The following is a 23,458-nucleotide window of genomic DNA, read 5'->3' on the forward strand; positions in this document are numbered from 1 at the left end:
AATTACTTCCTGTGAACAGAAATTCAAAAAGTGATGACATAGATAGACTTTTTGAATATAAATGAACCTTTGATTACATGCACCTGTTTGTTTCCCATTGCTGGCTCCCATTACTCCCATTACTCAGATTTTAAATCCCATCGCCTGAAGGGTTTTCAAACTGAAACTTCAAAATAAAATACCCAAAATAGTCATTTCATTGGGTCTTTAAGGGCCCATTCCCACTGGGCCAGATAACAGATAAAAAAATCTCTTTCTCCAGATATGTTTCCATTCAAAGTGGATGGTAGATACAGATAAAAAAAATATTTGCCACAGATAAAAGTATCTGTGGCAAATATCTGTGGTAGATATTTTTTTATCTGTATCTACCATCCACTTTGAATGGAAAAATATCTGGAGAAAGAGATTTTTTTATCTGTTATCTGGCCCAGTGGGAATGGGCCTTAAGGCTGGGTGATATTAGGAAAACCTTGGATATTCAATAACGTTGAATACCTTGGTATCGATATTAGTCATGATATTAGTAAAAACAATTGCATTATATAGTTTTTCTGCTTTAGGTCCACTGCCTGCCTAACCCAGATAGTGAATAGCATATCTATGCATGCACACAGCACAGTACACACAGAAGGGTTAGGTAGGTTTTATTGAAACAACATCACCTGGTTACAGAAGGAGTGCTTTTTTTGCATGTGCTACGTGCATGCATAGTGTGTCTGTTAATTAATTTGACACATACACCAATACCTCATTTCAAGCCGTCTTGGTCGATATGTATAACTTATGTTGATACCTCGATATCGATGCATTTTCGATATATTGCCCATTGCCGTCTGCTTATTGTATGCCACTCTGGGCTTGTTTTTATGTAAAGTCTGCTTATTGTATGCCACTCTGGGCTTGTTTTTATGTAAAGTCGCCTGTAAATTGTAAATAAATGGTACATTTATATAGTGCCTTTATCCAAGGCGCTTTACAATGAATGATTACATTCACACTAGGGGTGTGCGATATTATCGATTACACAATACATCGCGATTGTTTATGACGCGATAGTGTACCGATTCTTCAGGCAGTGCTATCGCGATACTTTTGGAGAAAAAAAAGAACATAACATGCGGTAATCAATGGTTTGTGGTCGCTAATCCTCGCTCTGTGTGTGTTTGTGTGTGTGTGAGAGAGAGTGGAATCAGTGGAGGGAGGAGCGCGACTGTGTGTGTGTGTGTGTGTGTGTGTGTGTGTGTGTGTGTGTGTGTGTGTGTGTGTGTGTGTGTGTGCGTGTGCGTGCGTGCGATAACTCACGTCTCGCGTTGCTGTTAAACGTTCCAAAAACAAGAACAACAAACGATAATTCCAAACAAAGTCCATGGGAATAGTATATAGGGACAACACTTGTTGTCGATCTAAGGATAGCATTTTTAGTTCCCTTTATAGAGTTTAAAATGACCAATTCCACCGGAGCTAGCATTAGCCATTAGCAACACTGTGGAAGGAAGAGTGTTGCCAGATTTCTGCGAGAGAAACAAGCAAACTGGTATATAAAACAACTTTGGCAGCGACTAACACATTTCTTGACCCTGTCTTCTCCTCCAAATACATTTGCCTAAATTAAATAGGCCTATTATTGATTCTACTTTTAAAGAAATCTGCTATTAACCAAAATTTGCTATTAACCAAATAAGCAGAAATGTTATTGAATATAATTGAAAGAGAGTGACATGGTGTGTGTTTTTTGCCTTGAAAATAATCAATGGCAATATTGCCTGTCTGAATGGGAAACTTTTTTTTCATTAAGAGGAATTTCCAATGTTCAGTTAATTCAATAAATGAAATGGTTTTGACTCATTTTGTCAATTTGTCATATAGGCTATATATGTATTTTAAGAAATCTAATTCTTTTGAATTTCGCTATATTTTGCAATAGTATCGCAATACTATCGTATCGCAAAGATTCGCAATATATTGTGTCGTGACCCAAGTATCGTGATACGTATTGCATCGCCGTGATACGTATTGCATCGCGAGATTCTTGCCAATATCCACCCCTAATTCACACACACATTCACACACCGATGGCAGAGGAAACCATGCAACTCTGGGTTAGCCCGGGATCGAACTGAGAACCTTCCGGCCACTGCAGCTTGTAAATGTTTTTTTGGTTGTTTTTTTTTGGGGCGTATTTCATAATGGTTCTCAGGACCTCCAAATTAATATTTGCAGTATCTCTCCAAATACCGACCCCCCCCCCCCCCCAAACCCCCCTACCCCCACCCATCTAAAAAAAAAAAAAAAAAAAAATGTGCCAGGGACACGTGCCAGATTTGTGTTGTTAAAAATGTTTCCAAAAATATTCAAAATGTTTTTTTTTTCCTAGAAGACCTGGTTGCTTATTTCTCTCACATAATCTGGCAACGGTGCTCACAGCACAGCAGGCCATGATGTGTCTGCCAACACCACTCTGCTGTGCAGATCAGAGAGAAGAGGCACCCACCCTCCCCCATCCTCCCCCCGGCAAAGACAGAACGCAGCGTCGCCTTTCTGTTCAGTAATTCAGCGGGATATGGTGTTCTTTAACACACCGAAACCGTTAACATTTAACCCCATTCATATTTCACCGCACGACGGCATCGCGCGTATATAATAGCCGACCTACGCGCTCGCAAAGCATTGTGTGTACGCGGTACGCACGAAGCGATGTTGTGAGCTAGTAGTTGGTCTGCCTTTTGCCCACGGAGCATACGGTAAATCGTGCTTTTACACGCATAGCATCCCTTTCCTGTGCATCGCTAACGTCTTGTCTTGTTCTCTGTGAACTGTAAATCCCAGCGGTGGCGTCTTGCCACAGCAGAGCGCTGCACTCGGTCCCCGGGGGGCCTTTCAGAAAAGCAAAGAGATGCTGGAGCTGACGAGAGGTTTTGTAAGAAGGCGGAGGCGCCTTCGGGGGTCAAGCTCATTTGTTGTACAGTATACTGTGTATATACACTGCATATGTATGTATGTGTGCACATACATACGTATATATATATTTACATGTGTGCCATGTCAATGCCTCTGGGTTGAGAACGGGAGGAATTGGGAGTGGGTGGGGAGGTCAATTTGGAGGCCTTGAGCTGAAAGGGAAAAGATCACAGATCCATCGACAATTTTAAATGTGAAGATTGTTGCCTCGAAGCAAATGATACGTACTGCTCTGAAAGGTGCTCTTTTATGTTTTATGTTACCACTTAACCCCTATTCAAAATGTGTCAAAAATAGATGATGGTGACTTAACTGTATGTTTTTGTTTTATGTTTTGTTTGTTCTCTTTATTTTATTTGAATCTATATACACTAACTTTGGATGTTGGATATATAAAATAAGTGCAGTTTACATCTGTGATGTTGCCTATTATGATGCCTTTTTCTATTATTCCTGCCAAAAAAATGAGAGATTTTTGTAAAAAAAAAAAAAAAAAGATGATGGTACACACATTGCTCACAACATGTCACAACTCATTGTGAGCTTGTAGATCATAGCTGGGAGGGAATTGGTCAAAAATCTAATCAAGACTAATTTTAGATTTTTGGTATGGTGTTGTTAGGCCTCTTAGTGGTCTGTGTGCAATGAACCCGATGTTAGATTGCTTGTAGATTGGCTTCCTTTCCAGAAGTAATTTTTCCCTAAACTTTTAGTATTGTTATTTAGCATACCTAGTTGAGAACTTCACAATTAAAGTAGGTGACACTGTGATAGAAAGAAAAAACTACATCTGCTACCTGGGTTGCATCCTGGAGGCTAACCTATCCAGTGAAAAAATGACCACCAAGGTAATCAATAAAGTCAACCAACGAATTCGCTTCTTGCAAAGGGTTGCCCCGCTGATCAATATTAAATCCCGAAAGACACTAGCAGGTGCTCTTATTGGGCCCCTCATTGATTACGGAGTCCTTGTCTGGTATCGCAACGCCCCAGCTGCCTTAAAGGGCCTACACCATGCTTTTAAAACTATATTTTTTGTATAAATATATGCTCAAAATTGAGTCTTAGACAGGTTTTAACCCTCAAAAAACACTCTGACCATTCTTTTTTTTGTTCCATCTCTACTATAATGAGGCTCTCCAGCTGCAATACCAAAACGGCCTCTGTTTGCTCAGGGGCGCATCTAGTGGGGTTTTTCCCACTAGATTTTTTGAAAAAAAAAAAGTTTTTTGAAAAAAAAGTTTTTTGAAAAAAAAAAGTTTTTGAAAAAAAAAGTTTTTTTACTTTTTTGAAAAAATTTTTTTTTGAAGTTTTGAAAAAAAAAACATTTTTGAAAAAAAAAACATTTTTGAAAAAAAAATTTTTTTTTGACTGCATTGCATTTTTTTGAAAAAAAAAAAGTTTTGAAAAAAAAAATTTTGAAATTTTTTTTTTTTTGACTCTGGAAAAAAAACGGGAAACGAGAGTGACGTCACTCTCGTCAACTCTCAGAACAGCACTGTTCTGAGAACCCGTGGAAAGCTTTTCATCTCTGTCTGCCCAAAACCAGAGAAAGACACAACGGTCAGAAATAGGACTTTGTGAGGATAGAAGGTGCCAGTGGGACCCCAAAAAAAGGTTTTAAAATAGAAAAAGTGAAAATTCATGGTGTAGGTCCTTTAAAGTTAAAGCTCCAAACAGCCCAAAACAAACTAATTAGGGTTGTGCTTGGTCTCCCTCCTCTGACCCACCTTACCGATCATCACCACGACAGAGTACAGCATCTTGCAATGGGCCTGGTGTACAAGATACACTACACCTCCAAGATTCCCATGTACCTGACAAACTACTTCTTAAAGGTCAAGGATGTTCACGATAACAACACCAGAGGCAGCTCCACTAATCATCATCAACGTAGATTTAACACTAAACAAGGCTCTAACTCGTTCTCCTGCTACACCATCAACATGTGGAACGCCCTTCCTCAAGCCCTAAAGGAGAGCAAATCCCTAGCCTCCTTCAAAATTGGTATGAAAAGTCACCTTCAGACAGCTGCTACCCGTGACTTGTAAATAGACTAAGCCCCCATGCCCCCCCCCCCCTTTTTTTTTCTTTCTTTTTCTTTCTGCCTTTGTATTTGATGTTATGCTTTTGAAACTGATATTATCCTAGATAAAGTACTATGTTCTATCCGTCTGTCTTTCAATGTTATATGAGATACTTAAAGTGTGGTTCCTGTGGAAATAAGCCTCGGCTTTCTAGGATCTCCTTTTAGTAGACCTTGTACCAGTGATTTGTACTGTCATGAAACTGTACTTTTTTCTATTGCAAACTTCTAATACATTCTTCAATCAATCAATCAAAAATAATAGTAACAGAATCCATTGAAAAATCTCTTTGATCAATTATTTGGGATTTCAACCTGACCAATCTAATATCGGATACATTGCAAACAGACCACTAGGGGGTGAGCCCAACTTGTTTGCGATGGTTTTTGAAAACCTTATACACATGCCTGACACCATGCATGCCAAAATTCAAAAACTAGTCACCAAGTGCACAAACTTTACAAATTCCCTCCCAGCTATCAGTTATTTTCGAAAATGTGTAAATATTTTTGAATACGTTCATAAAATAGTTGCGCCTACAGCACATATCCAACAGTAGGGTTACGCCAGCATTAAGGAGGATAATGTCAGTCCTGTCATTTTGGGCATATGTACGTGAATGGAAGTCGAGCCCAAGACGAAGAGAAAATGTTTAAATAAAAACGTTTAGAATAAATGTAAATATTTGCTCCGACAGACTTTGACGCTCTTCTCGGCGGAGAGGTGGGAGGGGTGGAGTTCGGCAAGCTTCCGTTCGGCGCCTGCGAGGACCCCGTCAGGTAAATGAACGTCTGTTCACAATGTATGTCATCATCAGCAGTGGTGTGAAGTAACTATTTACTATTTAACTATTTACTGTAAAAAAGAGTACTTTTTACAGTACTTTTACTTCTACTCTACTACATCTCAGAGGTGAATTTTGAACTTTTACCCCACTATAATTGTATGGTAACTTTAGTTACTTTATAGATTTTGACTTACAACCCTACCCTATAATACATTATACAACCATACTGTATACACAGTATACATTTGATAATGTATACTGGATAATAATACACTCTACAATTGAGCTTGTAGATCTGCTATTTTCAAAAGCTTTTTTATACATTTGAAAACTTTAAATGGGACTGTCTGCATAATGGGTATGTTATACTTTTGCTACTTTAAGTGCATTTTGATGCCAACATTTTTGTATTTCTGCTCAAGTAAATGTTGAATTCTGGACTTTTCCTTGCAACGGAGAATTTCTACACATCAGTATTGATACTTTTACTTAAGTAAATATGTGTCCCCTTGCCATCACTGAGTCAATTAACACATGGGTTTTGTTTTTTGAACACCTGTTTGTCAGTGAGCTGCACCTGGCCACCACCTGGCCTCACCTGACGGAAGGCATCGTAGTGGATAATGACGTGTACTCGTGAGTGTGAAGCATGCTTCCTTCAACTGCATTCCAACAAAACCAGGGACGTGCAGAGAATGTTAGAGAGGCCGGGCCTGACATTTCGGGTGCGTTCGGAAATGCGCACTCAACGCACTGGTGTGCCATGTTGTCGTTCGTTTATTCAGTGCACTTGGTGCGTTGTCGTTCGGAAATCCAGTGCGTGGCGCACCAGTGTGCTGAGTGCATGCACTCACCAACCCTATTCAGAAGTTGGGGTTTGACGGTGTGGTGCGGCAGTGCGGTGTTCTGATTGGTTGGTTTTTGTCTCGAAAGCTTCTCAGCTGTGAACAATGGAGGAAATTACCGCAAAATGCAGCATTTGCAGCTTAATTGGTCGTTTGGGTTTGATAGTCACACGCATTAACGTGTAAACTAACAGCAGGTATGTCAATGCTATGAATTACATTCAATATCAACGTTGCGTTAGCATACTTAGTAACTGCTGCTTTTCAGAAAGTTTACCTTCAGAGTTCAGAGAGAAAAAGCGGACAGCTGTCTCTTAAAACTGGTCGTTGGTAAATAAGCCACACTGAACGCACTCTACAATGCCACGCCCACTGCACTCACTGCACTGAGCACACACCCGGTGCAGGTTTCCGAACGCACCCTTCTAAAAGGGCCTCTTGGTGAAAATATCGAAAATAGCAGACCTTCAAGCTTGCAACGCGTTGTGAGCTTGTAGGTCGGCTAATTCCGATACTTGATGAAACCACACTAAACTAAGCATAATCAAGTCAATACTGGAGATGTGGGTTAGGGTTAGGGTTAGGGTTAGGGTTAGGGTTAGGGTTAACCCTAACCCTAACCCTAACCCTGTACAGCTTGGATTTCTACACAGAGAGGGCATGCCTCGCCTTGCCTCATGTGGTCAACCTTACAAAAAAGTAAGGCTATTACGCTCACCTGGTTATTATTTACAGGTGTAAAAGCAGTCAACAAACCAAATCTAAAAAATATGTTTGATGTTCTCTGTAAAAAAAAAAAAAGAAAACTCAATAAATATATTGTTAAAAAAAAAAAAAAAAATCTGCCAAATACACGCATTATGAAAACAACACGTTTAACTGGGCTTACATGAGACGGCTTCAATCGGTCCGCATAGATACGTGTCCTATGACCTTGACCAGTGTAGGTGAGGCTCTGTCCACCTGTCCTCTGCTCAGTGTTATCTGACCATATGTGTTCTCTGTGTGCGTCCCGGCAGAGATCTGGACCCTCTCCAAGCACCGCAGTGGTCAGTGCGAGTCAGAATGGCCGAAAACCCTCAATGCTTATTGGGTAAGCTTGATCTCTCGCTGTGGAACAGTAATTCACAGAAAGAGACTTTTTTCCCCCTGTTGGATATTGTGCTAATAACATTGTATTTATATAAATAAAGAATTAGAGCCTTGCGTAGGCAAACATACACTCTTTACTGGAGCAAAGATGTATTCAAGAAGAATGTTTGGGTCACAGATGACTTTCAGGTACCTTGAGATGCCTGAAGATGCAGATTCTACAGATGCCTTCTTAATCAGTAGTTCTCAAACTTAAAAAAATAAACAATAATAGTTTAGTCAGTCTTTTGAATAAAATTCCATTTAGTTTTAGTCGCATTTTAGTCATCTGAAATGTTTAAAAGTGTTACTCTAGTCAACTAAACGATTTTGGCAGAACTCGATGGCGTTTCATTTTACACTCGGTTGCATGCTGAAAATAGACGATCTACATGCTCACAACGCTTTACAGTGCCTGTAGATCAGCTATTTTCAAAGCGCAACACCCGAGCGCAACCAAACATGAAATGACTTGTCTTTTAGTTATTCTCCACTAGTCCCTCCCTAATATTTTGGAAAAAAAGGTAGTTGGCTAACATTTTGCATCATAGTTTTAGTCGATGAAATCTGACTCCTTTCAGTGGTCAAACTAGCAATCATGTTTTAATGCATCTTCCATAAAATCTTAATAGTCTTGCATGTTTCATATGGAAACAAAGGTTAAAGTCTCAAATTCAATCAGTGATTTCTTCACCTGGTTAGGGTTAGGGTTAGGGTTAGGGTTAGGGCCCTTCAGGGCGAGGTCGTACCATCTGTCTTGGCCATATATGGATAATGTTACTGTGGTTCTCCTAACAGGACATCATCTGGGATACAATCCCTTTTATGCCCGTATATGGAGATCCCTAACAGAATCCCTTTATGCCCATATATGGAGATCCCTGCTCTGAGTGTCTGATATCACTGTGATGTCACTTGTTTATGCCCATATATGGAGATCCCTGTTCTGAGTATCGGACATCACTGTGATGTCACCTGTGATGTCACAGTGATGTGTAATGGGAACCACAGTGTCAGGCGTATCAACAAAAAAGACTGTTATGAGTGGTTCCCCTGACATCACAGTGACATCAGAGCATGATGTCAGAGCGACAAGCCCATAGTGACAAACCTGTAAAAAAGTATACGCGTCCAGACAAGCTGTGCCGTTTCTCACAGTAAACTGCGACACTTTGCTTCAAGCCATGCGTTCATCTCTTTAAAGGACAACTTTAGTTTTTTACAACAAGGGTTCATATTTTAGATTGGGTTAGGGTTAGGGTTAGGGTTAACCCTAACCCTAACCCACTTTGCATGCTAAGATTTTTATTTTGCTTCAAGCCATGCGTTCATCTCTTTAAAGGACAACTTTAGTTTTTTACAACAAGGGTTCATATTTTAGATTGTAATTAAATAATATAAAAGACGAGTGTTAAAATTATTTCATTTACTTCTTTCTATTGTTTTATAGATTCTTATTTCAGTGGTTGGGGGCATGCGTACAAGTGGCTAAATGTGTCATTGTACACAGAATAAGCCCATTCCCAAGATACAACGCAACCTTTCATGGTTGGATGCCACTTATGGGGGCTAGAAGTGTTACTGTAAATAGCGATAAAGAAACTGCTGGCTTATTGTGTCTAAAAAGACATATTTAGCCACTTGTACGCATGCCCCCAAGCGTACGCATGCCCCACATTTTAGCACGGTAAACGCGATAAAACAATAGAACGAAGCAAATTAAAACATTTTAACACTCACTTTTTCTTTTCTCTAATTACAATCTAAAATATGAACCCTTGTTGTAACAAAGTTGTCCTTTAACCCCTTCCTGTCCTTCCACACAGGAGAATTCTTGATGGAGTTTTTCAAGCTGTGCGTCAGGAAGGAGTCGACGGAGGAGATCCTGGGGCGAGGACTGACCGAGGAGGAGGGCAAAGGTCAGGAGTTAAGCTTTTTGTCCGCTTTGTTGGCACGGCAGCAGCGTTTCAACAACGAGCCTATTCAAAGTGCTCACACGAACCATTAAAGGGGAAAACCGCCTATTTTCAATGAGCAAAAGAGGACAAAATATGCCACAGAGGCACAACAATCCAGGTCCAGGCACTTAGGTGGATTTAGAAATAAAAGGCACGTCACACTTTTGGCCCTACTCTTATCTCCGGCACCGTTGCCCCTATCCATGCCAAACTTTTGGACACACTCTCTTTGGCTGGCAAACCACAACCTCTGCCCCTGATTTTTCACATGCCCCTCTTTTATTTTGATTTTTTTTTACCAAGGTCACATGGACAAGAGTAAGATAATGTTTTTTTGTACGTACTGTAGGTCGAAAATATCAGTTTAGAAAAAGATCAATGTACATGTAGCCTGGGCCTAAATAGTAGGCAATTTAAGGGCCGGGCCGCGTTGCTACTACGACGACGTGAGGCGGGACTACGGCTGTTATGACGTAATCGCCGTAGCGGTCAAAAGCGTTAAGCAACCAGCCGTCGGCGACGGGGTCCCACCCCTTTCGCTGAACGCTTTGGTTCCTATGGCGACGCGACCACGCAGCAGGCGTTGTAGCCGCTACGTGGAAAGGTAGAGACGGCCGCGACGGCGGCAGGTTGATCTATCGAGCGCTGATAATTTCCGGTTGCCGTTGTCATCTGCCGTTGCAGTGCAAAGCTTAAATAACTACGTTGGATACTTTGGAACACAAGGTTATTTTCTTTCCCATTTCTTGAAATGTATCTTTTTTTAGAACATGTTCATTTGAGCATAATCAAGGTTTCCTCCTAAGGTAGTGCCGATAATGAACAAGAACATTGAAATTGAGTCTGACACCCTAAATACATAGATTGCACAATTAAATATGCTCTTCTTTATGCACATTTATGAAAAACCATTCAGAATATGGACCAAATTAAGCATACAGTAGTATAACCACCGTGGCGGCTAATTCCAGGCATTAGGCATAAGACACAGGCGGTGTCTTGTCTTCTGAGGTTGTGCTGGAAGAAGCCTTGTTTTAATTGGCAAACTGTAAAACTGTAATAACTACCTGTCATACTGCAGGGTGAAATGGACTGAATGAAAAAAAATCCATGTTTCCTTCATTCAACCCATTAAGACATGATGAGGCCGATTATAAAAATGTCTTATAAATCCAAGTTTTTTTTTAAGGAGAAAACTTGTGTTGCTATAATGACTGGTGCTCAAACTTTTTGGAGCGGTGAAAGCGCTCCCAATAGACAGGTATGTCCGTGGGTATGTCCGTGGGTGGGTGGCTGGGTGGCTGGCTGGCTGGCCGTGTCCGTAGCCTGGCAATACCTTGAGTGGCCACACACAACACACTAGTTAAAGGAGGGGCGCTGTTTTGTGCAGGCCAGGCACACTCACCACTCACTCACAGGCACAGTTTACAGTTTACAGTTTAGGCATTTAGCAACACACACAGGGTATAGCTGCTCAGATTCACCGCTCCACTTCGAACCGAGGTTTGATTTTTGGAGCGGTGAAAGCGCTCCCAATGAACAGGTATATCCGTGGGTATGTGGCTGGCTGGCTGGCTGGCTGGCTGGCCCTGTCCGTAGCCTGGGCAATACCTTGAGTGGCCACACACAACACACTAGTTAAAGGAGGGGCGCTGTTTTGTGCAGGCCAGGCACACTCACCACTCACTCACAGGCACAGTTTACACTCACTCACTCACTCACTCACATAGGGTACAGCTGCTCAAATTCACCGCTCCACTTCGAACCGAGGTTTGATTTTTTCATTTCAAGGACCTCCAAAATTATATATATTTGGCTGTGGACTCCCATCTCAAAACATTTTGTTCCACGGACCTCCAGAAGCAAAGATTTTTGAGAAAAAATAAATCGCCTATTTTCATCTAGGAACACGTTTGGTTTTTAAAAAAGAAGGATCAACAACAGCAACAATTTTTAAGCCAGTGGTGCTGACTGAATCTGTCTTGAGGGATAAACTCCTAACCTCCCAAAACTAACTGATTCGACTACTTCTTAACCTGGGGCCCATGACCCACGTTTCTCCCACACACTTTGCTAGCCTAGGGTGGCTCAATGTAGACGACAGGGCTAAACAACTAAAAATGGGATTGACATTCAAAATAGTCAATGCAAAACCGCCCTCAACCCCCACAGTACCTGCATAAATCTGACCAAACACCTTCAAAAAGTTAGCGACACCCACAGCTATAACACCAGAGGGGAGCGCACACAACAATCTGATAATACAAACACATAGCAGCACAAATATGGGTAAATTCTCCTTCCACAATACTGCCACTCAAGTGTGGAATTCCTTGACTACCTCCCTTAAGACATGTAGCTCGCTGGGCTCCTTGACTACCTCCCTTAAGACATGTAGCTCGCTGGGCTCCTTGACTACCTCCCTTAAGACATGTAGCTCGCTGGGCTCCTTGACTACCTCCCTTAAGACATGTAGCTCGCTGGGCTCCTTGACTACCTCCCTTAAGACATGTAGCTCGCTGGGCTCCTTCAAAGCTGCCCTGAAAATGTTCAGGAGGCCAGAGGCGAAGGTAGTCATCACTCCTCCCAGTGTACACCAACCCCCATTTATTTCATTTATATTTTATAATTGCATTGAATGAAGGCTAGACGTATTGTAGCACTAGTCCCATATTGAATGGAGGCTAGACATATTGTAGTCCTAGTCCCATATTGAATGGAGGCTAGACATATTGTAGCACTAGCCCCATATTGAATGAAGGCTAGACATATTGTAGTACTAGTCCCATATTGAATGGAGGCTAGACATATTGTAGTACTAGTCCCATATTGAATAAAGGCTAGACATATTGTAGCACTAGTCCCATATTGAATGGAGGCTAGACATATTGTAGTACTAGTCCCATATGTCTAGCCTCCATTCAATATGGGCTAGACATATTGTAGTACTAGTCCCATATTGAATAAAGGCTAGACATATTGTAGTACTAGTCCCATATTGAATGGAGGCTAGACATATTGTAGTACTAGTCCCATATTGAATGGAGGCTAGACATATTGTAGAACTAGTCCCATATTGAATAAAGGCTAGACATATTGTAGTACTAGTCCCATATTGAATGAAGCCTAGACATATTGTAGTACTAGTCCCATATTGAAGGCTAGACATATTGTAGTACTAGTCCCATATTGAATGAAGGCTAGACATATTGTAGTACTAGTCCCATATTGAATGAAGGCTAGACATATTGTAGTACTAGTCCCATATTGAATAAAGGCTAGACATATTGTAGTACTAGTCCCATATTGAATAAAGGCTAGACATATTGTAGTACTAGTCCCATATTGAATAAAGGCTAGACATATTGTAGTCCTAGTCCCATATTGAATGGAGGCTAGACATATTGTAGTACTAGTCCCATATTGAATAAAGGCTAGACATATTGTAGTACTAGTCCCATATTGAATGGAGGCTAGACATATTGTAGTACTAGTCCCATATTGAATAAAGGCTAGACATATTGTAGTACTAGTCCCATATTGAATGAAGGCTAGACATATTGTAGTACTAGTCCCATATTGAATGAAGGCTAGACATATTGTAGTACTAGTCCCATACCTAATGAAGGCTAGACATATTGTAGTACTAGTCCCATACCTAATGAAGGCTAGACATATTGTAGTACTAGTCCCATATTGAATGAAGGCTAGACATATTGTAGTACTAGTCCCATATTGAATGAAGGCTAGACATATTGTAGAACTAGTCCCATATTGAAGGCTAGACATATTGTAGTACTAGTCCCATATTGAATGAAGGCTAGACATATTGTAGTACTAGTCCCATATTGAATGAAGGCTAGACATATTGTAGAACTAGTCCCATATTGAATGAAGGCTAGACATATTGTAGTACTAGTCCCATATTGAATGAAGGCTAGACATATTGTAGTACTAGTCCCATATTGAATGAAGGCTAGACATATTGTAGTACTAGTCCCATATTGAATGAAGGCTAGACATATTGTAGAACTAGTCCCATATTGAAGGCTAGACATATTGTAGTACTAGTCCCATATTGAATGAAGGCTAGACATATTGTAGTACTAGTCCCATATTGAATGAAGGCTAGACATATTGTAGAACTAGTCCCATATTGAATGAAGGCTAGACATATTGTAGTACTAGTCCCATATTGAATGAAGGCTAGACATATTGTAGTACTAGTCCCATATTGAATAAAGGCTAGACATATTGTAGAACTAGTCCCATACCTATTGAAGGCTAGACATATTGTAGTACTAGTCCCATATTGAATAAAGGCTAGACATATTGTAGTACTAGTCCCATATTGAATAAAGGCTAGACATATTGTAGAACTAGTCCCATATTGAATAAAGGCTAGACATATTGTAGAACTAGTCCCATATTGAATAAAGGCTAGACATATTGTAGTACTAGTCCCATATTGAATGAAGGCTAGACATATTGTAGTACTAGTCCCATATTGAATGGAGGCTAGACATATTGTAGTACTAGTCCCATATTGAATGGAGGCTAGACATATTGTAGAACTAGTCCCATATTGAATAAAGGCTAGACATATTGTAGTACTAGTCCCATATTGAATGAAGGCTAGACATATTGTAGTACTAGTCCCATATTGAATAAAGGCTAGACATATTGTAGTACTAGTCCCATATTGAATAAAGGCTAGACATATTGTAGAACTAGTCCCATATTGAATAAAGGCTAGACATATTGTAGTACTAGTCCCATATTGAATAAAGGCTAGACATATTGTAGAACTAGTCCCATATTGAATAAAGGCTAGACATATTGTAGAACTAGTCCCATATTGAATGAAGGCTAGACATATTGTAGTACTAGTCCCATATTGAATGAAGGCTAGACATATTGTAGTACTAGTCCCATATTGAATGAAGGCTAGACATATTGTAGTACTAGTCCCATATTGAATGAAGGCTAGACATATTGTAGAACTAGTCCCATATTGAAGGCTAGACATATTGTAGTACTAGTCCCATATTGAATGAAGGCTAGACATATTGTAGTACTAGTCCCATATTGAATGAAGGCTAGACATATTGTAGAACTAGTCCCATATTGAATGAAGGCTAGACATATTGTAGTACTAGTCCCATATTGAATGAAGGCTAGACATATTGTAGTACTAGTCCCATATTGAATAAAGGCTAGACATATTGTAGAACTAGTCCCATACCTATTGAAGGCTAGACATATTGTAGTACTAGTCCCATATTGAATAAAGGCTAGACATATTGTAGTACTAGTCCCATATTGAATAAAGGCTAGACATATTGTAGAACTAGTCCCATATTGAATAAAGGCTAGACATATTGTAGAACTAGTCCCATATTGAATAAAGGCTAGACATATTGTAGTACTAGTCCCATATTGAATGAAGGCTAGACATATTGTAGTACTAGTCCCATATTGAATGGAGGCTAGACATATTGTAGTACTAGTCCCATATTGAATGGAGGCTAGACATATTGTAGAACTAGTCCCATATTGAATAAAGGCTAGACATATTGTAGTACTAGTCCCATATTGAATGAAGGCTAGACATATTGTAGTACTAGTCCCATATTGAATAAAGGCTAGACATATTGTAGTACTAGTCCCATATTGAATAAAGGCTAGACATATTGTAGAACTAGTCCCATATTGAATAAAGGCTAGACATATTGTAGTACTAGTCCCATATTGAATGGAGGCTAGACATATTGTAGTACTAGTCCCATATTGAATGGAGGCTAGACATATTGTAGAACTAGTCCCATATTGAATAAAGGCTAGACATATTGTAGTACTAGTCCCATATTGAATGAAGGCTAGACATATTGTTGTACTATTCCCATATTGAATGAAGGCTAGACATATTGTAGTACTAGTCCCATATTGAATGGAGGCTAGACATATTGTAGTACTAGTCCCATATTGAATGAAGGCTAGACATATTGTAGAACTAGTCCCATATTGAATAAAGGCTAGACATATTGTAGTACTAGTCCCATATTGAATAAAGGCTAGACATATTGTAGGACTAGTCCCATATTGAATGGAGGCTAGACATATTGTAGAACTAGTCCCATATTGAATGGAGGCTAGACATATTGTAGTACTAGTCCCATATTGAATGGAGGCTAGACATATGTGACTGAGTGTGACACAGGGGCAGTCATTTCGGAAGCCACTGCTTTAGACCACAGCTGAATTTTTTTTTTTTTTTTTTTTCCACTAAAATGTGATAAAGCCACAAAAGCATTTCATAAATATCAGGCTACATTTCACTTACATGCAGAGCTTAACTCTGCATGTAAATAAGACTTTTTTTTAAATTAATGTGAGAGATCATGCAGGTCATTGCAGGTTAGAAATGTATTTAGAACTTGAATATCTCAAAAGTAGTATTTCAGCATGGCATCATTCTATAAGCCATATCTTCAAAACTGTTGGGTCAATCTCCACAACCAATATATCATTTTGTAGCTATGATTCCCAGCTTTCAAATGAAATGAAGAAATGAAAATGAAAAAAAATTCAATGACTAGCCGTCAGCCGTGCTGGGACACATATTGTAGTACTAGTCCCATATTGAATGGAGGCTAGACATATTGTAGAACTAGTCCCATATTAAATGGAGGCTAGACATATTGTAGGACTAGTCCCATATTGAATGGAGGCTAGACATATTGTAGGACTAGTCCCATATTGAATGGAGGCTAGACATATTGTAGAACTAGTCCCATATTAAATGGAGGCTAGACATATTGTAGGACTAGTCCCATATTAAATGGAGGCTAGACATATTGTAGGACTAGTCCCATATTGAATGGAGGCTAGACATATTGTAGGACTAGTCCCATATTGAATGGAGGCTAGACATATTGTAGGACTAGTCCCATATTGAATAAAGGCTAGACGTATTGTAGGACTAGTCCCATATTGAATAAAGGCTAGACGTATTGTAGAACTAGTCCCATATTGAATAAAGGCTAGACGTATTGTAGCACTAGTCCCATATTGAATGAAGGCTAGATTTACTGCAGTACTAGTCCCACATTGTGCCCGTAGGGCGTCGTCATTGGATATACCCCCCACCCGCCTCCCCCCCATTCTAAATGCAAGTCTACACACCAAGCTGTCTTGATGTCTGTGTGCAACATCAACATGTTTGTTTAGTCATGCGTGTGAGAGCAGCATATGTGCTTCTCAGCTTCAGCTCCTCTCTCCTCCAGCCTCCTTGTGTCACTCCAAAACATGTTGCTGTAAAAAAAAAAAAGAAAAAGCTCAAATACATGGCATTTCCTGGTCTATCCGGTGCAAAATTAGTTTAGACGATTCTTAATGGCGGCACGGCACGGGGGTGCATTAAATGACTTAAGGGCTAAAATGGATAAGAAACAAAAAAAAAAGTCCAGGTGACTTGTTTCCATTGTAGGCCTATGTATTCAATTCATCAACATAGCATAGAAAACAGAAATAAATACATAATTATACACTACACAATTAACATACTAATAATGTTATACTAATACTATTATTACTTACTAAATTTGACAATTATTATTGACAATTCATACCTATTCAATATTAAAGGACCATTTCACCTCTGGGACAACCAGATCTTATTTTACTGTTGTTTGGGACACGATCAACACAATCCTGAGTTATTTTTGGAGCGGTGAAAGCGCTCCCAATGAACAGGTATATCCGTGGGTATGTGGCTGGCTGGCTGGGTGGGTGGGTGGCTGGCTGGCCCTGTCCGTAGCCTGGGCAATACCTTGAGTGGCCACACACAACACACTAGTTAAAGGAGGGGCGCTGTTTTGTGCAGGCCAGGCACACTCACCACTCACTCACAGGCACAGTTTACACTCACTCACATAGGGTACAGCTGCTCAAATTCACCGCTCCACTTCGAACCGAGGTTTGATTTTTTGTGTTCAATCTGTGTTTTTAGATATTTTTGTATTTCAGCTTGCTACAAAGCATCATATGATGCAAAATGCATCATACATAAACAAATAAAATAAGATCTGGTTGTCCCAGAGGTGAAATGGTCCTTTAAACCATTAATGCGTCATTTTACCATTTTACATTTTTGTGTTGTCTATTCAAAACATAGCAGATACAAGCTCACAGCGGGGCACTTCATGCTGCCAGATACATATAATTATATAAATATATATATAATATAATATAATATATATATTATATAAAGATGAGGGTCGATGGCCAGATACATATAATTATATAAATATATATATAATATAATATAATATATATATTATATAAAGATGAGGGTCGATGGCCAGATACATATAATTCCAGGAGGTCCTTGCCATGAAAAAAGGTTTTGAGCACCTCTGACATAGAAAGATTTGTACAATCTTCCCCAGGTCTTAATGGGGTTAACGAATGATTCTTGAACCTCATTGGAGAACGACTCACGTTGGTCATTGTGTCATCTTTAATACATGTATGTATGTACTGTATGTAAGGGATGGAACGATATGAACATTTCATATCACGATTATTGTGACAAAAGAAATCACGATTTATGATATCACGATAATCAAAATCCATTATTCTGGGACGGAACATTTGCCAAAAAATAGCAGATCTACAAGCTCACAACACGTCACAACGTGACGCGTTGAGCCCATCACATTGCGTATCCTCCCATCCCTACTGTATGTATTCATGTAGGGCTGTCACAATTATTACATAATCGTCTAATAGCAATTATTTTAGGTAATCGCAATTATTTTGCATAATCGTCATAATCGTTGCCATGTTGAGAAATGTTAATATACTGTAGTTTCAAACACTTTCAAAAAGTAGTGGAAATAGCAGATCTACAAGCTCACAACGCGTCACATTGCGGCGCGTTGTGAGCATGTAGATCGGCTATTTCCACTATCAATGTTCTTTTTTACGTATAAAGTTGTCAAATATGTCAGTAAATTATTTTTATATTTAAGTTATGTGTCATAATTGCCAGGTGCAACTTCAAAGCCTAAAAGCCAAACAGAAATGTAATTGTCAACGACGACAAATACACAATTAAATCGTTAATCGTAATTACTTGAGAGAAAATTAATCGTCATGTAAAATGTCATAATCGTGACAGCCCTATATTCACGTATCTCTTTGCAGACAACAGTGACCTCAGCGCAGCTCTGTCCAAGCTGACGGAGCCCGCCGCTGTGCCCATGCCCAAGCTGTCCGTGTCCAACATGGTGCACAGCGCCCGCAAGCGCATCCGCCGCCACCGCCGCGTGGACGAGACGCCGCTCAGCAACGACGTGCTCAACTCCCTCCTTCAGGTGAGTGCTAGTGATCAAGGACGGAGCTCGAAAAACCCGAGCCCATCACAAACTCAATAGAAAATGTATTGAGACCCGGTATCAATAAGCTTTGTGCTTGTCGAGCCTGTTATGGAGCTTAGCGGCCCACAACATCATGTCTAAACAATCAAGACAAGAATTAAATCTAATCACCCTCGCTGGCAAAATAAATTGGTATTGATACCTGCCAAACTGATACTCGTTCACTTACACCTGGCCAATAAAAACAAATACCAGTTCTGTTCAGAATTTGCCGCCTCATGTCTTTCCACAAAATATTAGAAAACGCTCAATAGTGGGCTTGATAAAAGCCCTGATCAATAAGGCGCTCATTTATCAATATAACATCCGTAGTAGTGAAGTACAGTAGTTCATGATCGGTTCGTTCGAAAGAACTAGTTTATTGCCGTCAACGGGAACAATCTAGTTCACTTCCTGAAACTGTTAAGTTCATGCTTTCGTTCATGCCCCGCGTCCCCTTACATCGAACTTCCTTTTTCGAGAGTTTTTTTCTATATTGTAGTATTGATACTTTTACTTAAGTAATGTAATGTAAGTACTTTTTCTCACCACCGTTGACGGCTAGCTGGGCGTCGCTGGCCACATGAGCAGCTGATGCTGACAGTGCGCCTCGGAGCCGGAACCGGTTCCTACGCCACGGACTGAACCGGTTCCTACACCACGGACTGAACCGGTTCCTACGCCACGGACTGTCCTGCTTTCTAATCAGCCCCAGGGTTAGGGTTAGGGTTAGGGTTAGGGCTCACTGGGCCAAGCAGCGCTCCAGCGGCTCACTGGGCCAAGCAGCGGCTCACTGGGCCAAGCGGCTCACTGGGCCAAGCGGCTCACTGGGCCAAGCGGCTCACTGGGCCAAGCGGCTCACTGGGCCAAGCGGCTCACTGGGCCAAGCGGCTCACTGGGCCAAGCAGCTCACTGGGCCAAGCGGCTCACTGGGCCAAGCGGCTCACTGGGCCAAGCGGCTCACTGGGCCAAGCAGCTCACTGGGCCAAGCAGCTCACTGGGCCAAGCGGCTCACTGGGCCAAGCGGCTCACTGGGCCAAGCAGCGCTCCAGTGAATTATACATCAGCGCTGCAGGGCTCCCGACAAACATTTTTTTTTTTTTTTTTTACGCTGGTTGCACCGATTTTGCCTAACTTTTATTGTTATTGTTATTATTATTGTTGATTAACTTCTTACCAATTTGTGTTTTCAAAACCATTACATACCTTGTCTCATCCAGGTAATATTAGTATATTTGTTTGTTGATGGTTATGTTGTTAGACTTAAGTGTGTGTGTGCGTGTGTGTGTGTGTGTGTGTCTGTGTGCACGTGCGAGCGCGCATGTGCGTGCACATGTGCTTGTCTCTTAGTATCTTTTCCCAGACGCAGCTGTGGAGAGGTCGCCAGAGAGCGCTGGTGAAAGCAAGACGTCACAGACCAACGCCGATGGGAGGAGCGAGCAGGAGAAGGACTCTGACTACGTACGTCTGCCTTGTTGTTATCACACGTACAGACACTAGGCACCGTGTCCGTCTTTAATAGCATGTAAATCGTTGTTTGAGAGGGAGGGGGGAAATAAAATGCTACGTTATATGCAAATAAGCATGGCCTGAATGGCATGGTACGCTAATGAATCCGTTTTAGTTGGCATTTCATACTCAAAAACACCTCCTGCATCATGATCCTACGAACTAATCTGAATAGTGTACTTACAATATGTTTGTGAGCTTGTAGAATGTATACTGTAGTTATGTGAATTGGTTTTCTAATAATAATCTTAAATCTAAATCAGTGGTTCTCAACTAGTGGTCCTGGGACCACCAGTGGTCCTTTAGGGGGTTCCAGTGGTCCCCAACTAAATGATGGAGAGTTGGTAACCAAATAGAGCCTTATAGATCTTTAACTCTTGAGAGCGTAAAATGAAACCAAATGGATCCATTTCATTTTACGCTCTCAAATTATTGTTAAACATCGGCATTACTTAATGTACAAGAAGTCTACACGATTAGACAATGTAGATGAATTGATGGTGAATTTTGATCAACTGTTGGCTGTTATCTTTCCTATGGTACCACATCAATACTGCATGGAATTGTGGATGAAATCTTATCTTAACGATTTTCTACGATATTCTACATTTTGGGTCTGAGGGGCTATCATCAAATGGTGGTTCCGTGGCTCAAATGCTGAATAAATAATGGACCTTGACATGGAAAACGTTGAAAAACACTGATCTAAATCATGACCTTCCTCCTCACTGTGCTCTCTCATACCTCCAGAACCTGTTCAACCAGTTGAAGTCGGCCCCCAGCGACAGCCTGACGTACCGCCTGGCCCTGTGCGTGTGTCTGGTCAACTTCTACCACGGCGGGGTCCGAGCCCTGGCCCACCTCTGGCAGGAGTTTGTGCTGGAGATGCGTTACCGCTGGGAGAACAACCATCTGGTCTACGGGTAGGTGACACACTCACACACAATAGCCATGTTTCCATATAGTAGAGGACCTGGCTAAGATATGTATGCGCTTAATTTAGGAGAGAATATCTCAACTGTTCTCGGCTAATATGACCCCAAGGAACAACTTAAGAGCTGTGCGAAATTCTCTATCCGGGGCGAAATACCCGAAAATGACCACGCCCTTTAAAAATGACCACAACTTCCAACATGGCTTTATCTTCTAAACCGTTGGAGCTACACATTTTCTGAAGTGCTCAACATGTTCAGAATACCAATGTCTAGGGGGACATATACATGTGTAACATTTCTAATTTCGATATTTTATGACAAAACAACTAAGAAACGCTAAAAACTGTCAACTTCTTATTGTCCAGGGCCTTAGGGAATTTTTTTCCACTAATCAGTGTAAAACCATCAAACTTGTCCCAGATGTAACCCAGAGCATGCTCTAATGATTTAGGAAGGGTGCCCAGCGACTCTTCAGGGTCATCATTGTGGCCAAATCCAATATGGCCGCCATCTCAAAACAGTTTTGGCTATAACTATTGAACCAGATGAGTTACAAATGCAAACTTGGTGTCTATTTCATGTTTTTTTTTTTGACCATTAGAAACATGTCTGGGTGTATCTCAACATATTTCAAAGATGACGTGTATCTGAAAATGTATTTTACTGTACCTTGCTTAATCTTTGCCACCTTTTAGCAAACATTGTGTCTATCATATGCTTCTTGAGCATTGGAAACACAAGGGTAGAGCACTAGAGCACCCTAATTAGCTTATTACGAGTAAGATGCCTCAGGGCAACAAGCGACCTCACCCTAAATGGCGAGGTCGCGCCATGTCTTGTCTATGACATCTGACATCATACCCTTTTATGTCCATAGATGGAGATCCCTGTCTGTAGAACCCGCCACACAGATATGGGCTGTCTTGACCATCTGTCTTGGCCATATATGGATTCCGTTAGTGTGGTATGTGGCCGATGTGGCCTCCATATACTGTATGGGCATGGGCATGGGTATGAGCATTCCCATATGAAGTCCTGTGAAGTCCTTATTATGTTGCCTGGTTAATAAACCAGACTGCACTCAACACCACCCCCTGGCGGTAGTGAAGTGTGTGATAGAGGCTGGCACCGCCAGGCAACTTATTATGGGCTTAATATTGATGACATCAGGGAACTCAAAGGGACTCTGTTTGTGTGACATCACAGTGAAGCCAGGGCGTGACGTCAGAGCGGCAAAGCCATTCTGTTAGAGTGGTTCCCCTGACATCACAGTGATGTCAGAGCAGCAAACCCATAGACCGTAAAAAGGTGTACACGTCCAGACGTCCACGCCTCCAGATGGATGGAGTCAGCATGTGCTGTTTCACATACTACACTGCGGCCTTCATGACATCATCGTGATACATCATTATGTAACATAAAGTTTCATCCAGATTGAGTGTAGAGTTCTAGGAGTGAATTCAAACTGGAGAAAACCTATGTATCTTAGATGCTTCTTCTCCTTTCGTGTATCATCGTCCGGTTGGCAACATTTTAGAAAGTAACAAGAAATTTTAAGATTTCTTGTTACTTAGGGGAGGCCATGGGGCTGGCTGTCGTCTTCGGGTTAGGGTTAGGGTTAGGGTTTTGCTGACGTCAGCCTAGGCAGGGTCTGAACCACTCACCTTCCGTATGAAGGGCTGAGCATAGCATATGCACTAACCACTACACCAACGTCGCACCTTAGATGCAATTTTATTGAAACAATATAAGAGTAGACACAGCCAGTACAATATTGTGTAACAATGTTCAGCTAAAATGTTGTATATAAACGTCATTATCTT

At 40.9% G+C, this 23,458-nt stretch overlaps 1 protein-coding gene across 2 annotated transcripts in view; it reads left to right on the top strand.

Moving 5' to 3' along the window:
- rab3gap1 (RAB3 GTPase activating protein subunit 1) overlaps positions 1 to 23,458 on the top strand; it is a 132,200-nt gene that overhangs the window by 23,136 nt on the left and 85,606 nt on the right. For both annotated transcript variants that reach the window (XR_013963262.1, XM_080753427.1), the window contains exons 9-15: positions 5,746 to 5,827; positions 6,403 to 6,471; positions 7,700 to 7,773; positions 9,638 to 9,730; positions 18,980 to 19,149; positions 20,542 to 20,652; positions 21,451 to 21,623. Coding sequence is in view for 1 of the 2 variants with exons in the window: in XM_080753427.1 (XP_080609553.1) it covers positions 5,746 to 5,827; positions 6,403 to 6,471; positions 7,700 to 7,773; positions 9,638 to 9,730; positions 18,980 to 19,149; positions 20,542 to 20,652; positions 21,451 to 21,623 (772 nt within the window). In the remaining variant the exon portion in view is untranslated. The remainder of the gene's footprint in view (positions 1 to 5,745; positions 5,828 to 6,402; positions 6,472 to 7,699; positions 7,774 to 9,637; positions 9,731 to 18,979; positions 19,150 to 20,541; positions 20,653 to 21,450; positions 21,624 to 23,458) is intronic.

The sequence above is a fragment of the Nannobrachium achirus genome (genome assembly GCF_963921795.1).
Source record: "Nannobrachium achirus genome assembly, chromosome: 22".
Lineage (NCBI taxonomy): Eukaryota > Metazoa > Chordata > Actinopteri > Myctophiformes > Myctophidae > Nannobrachium > Nannobrachium achirus.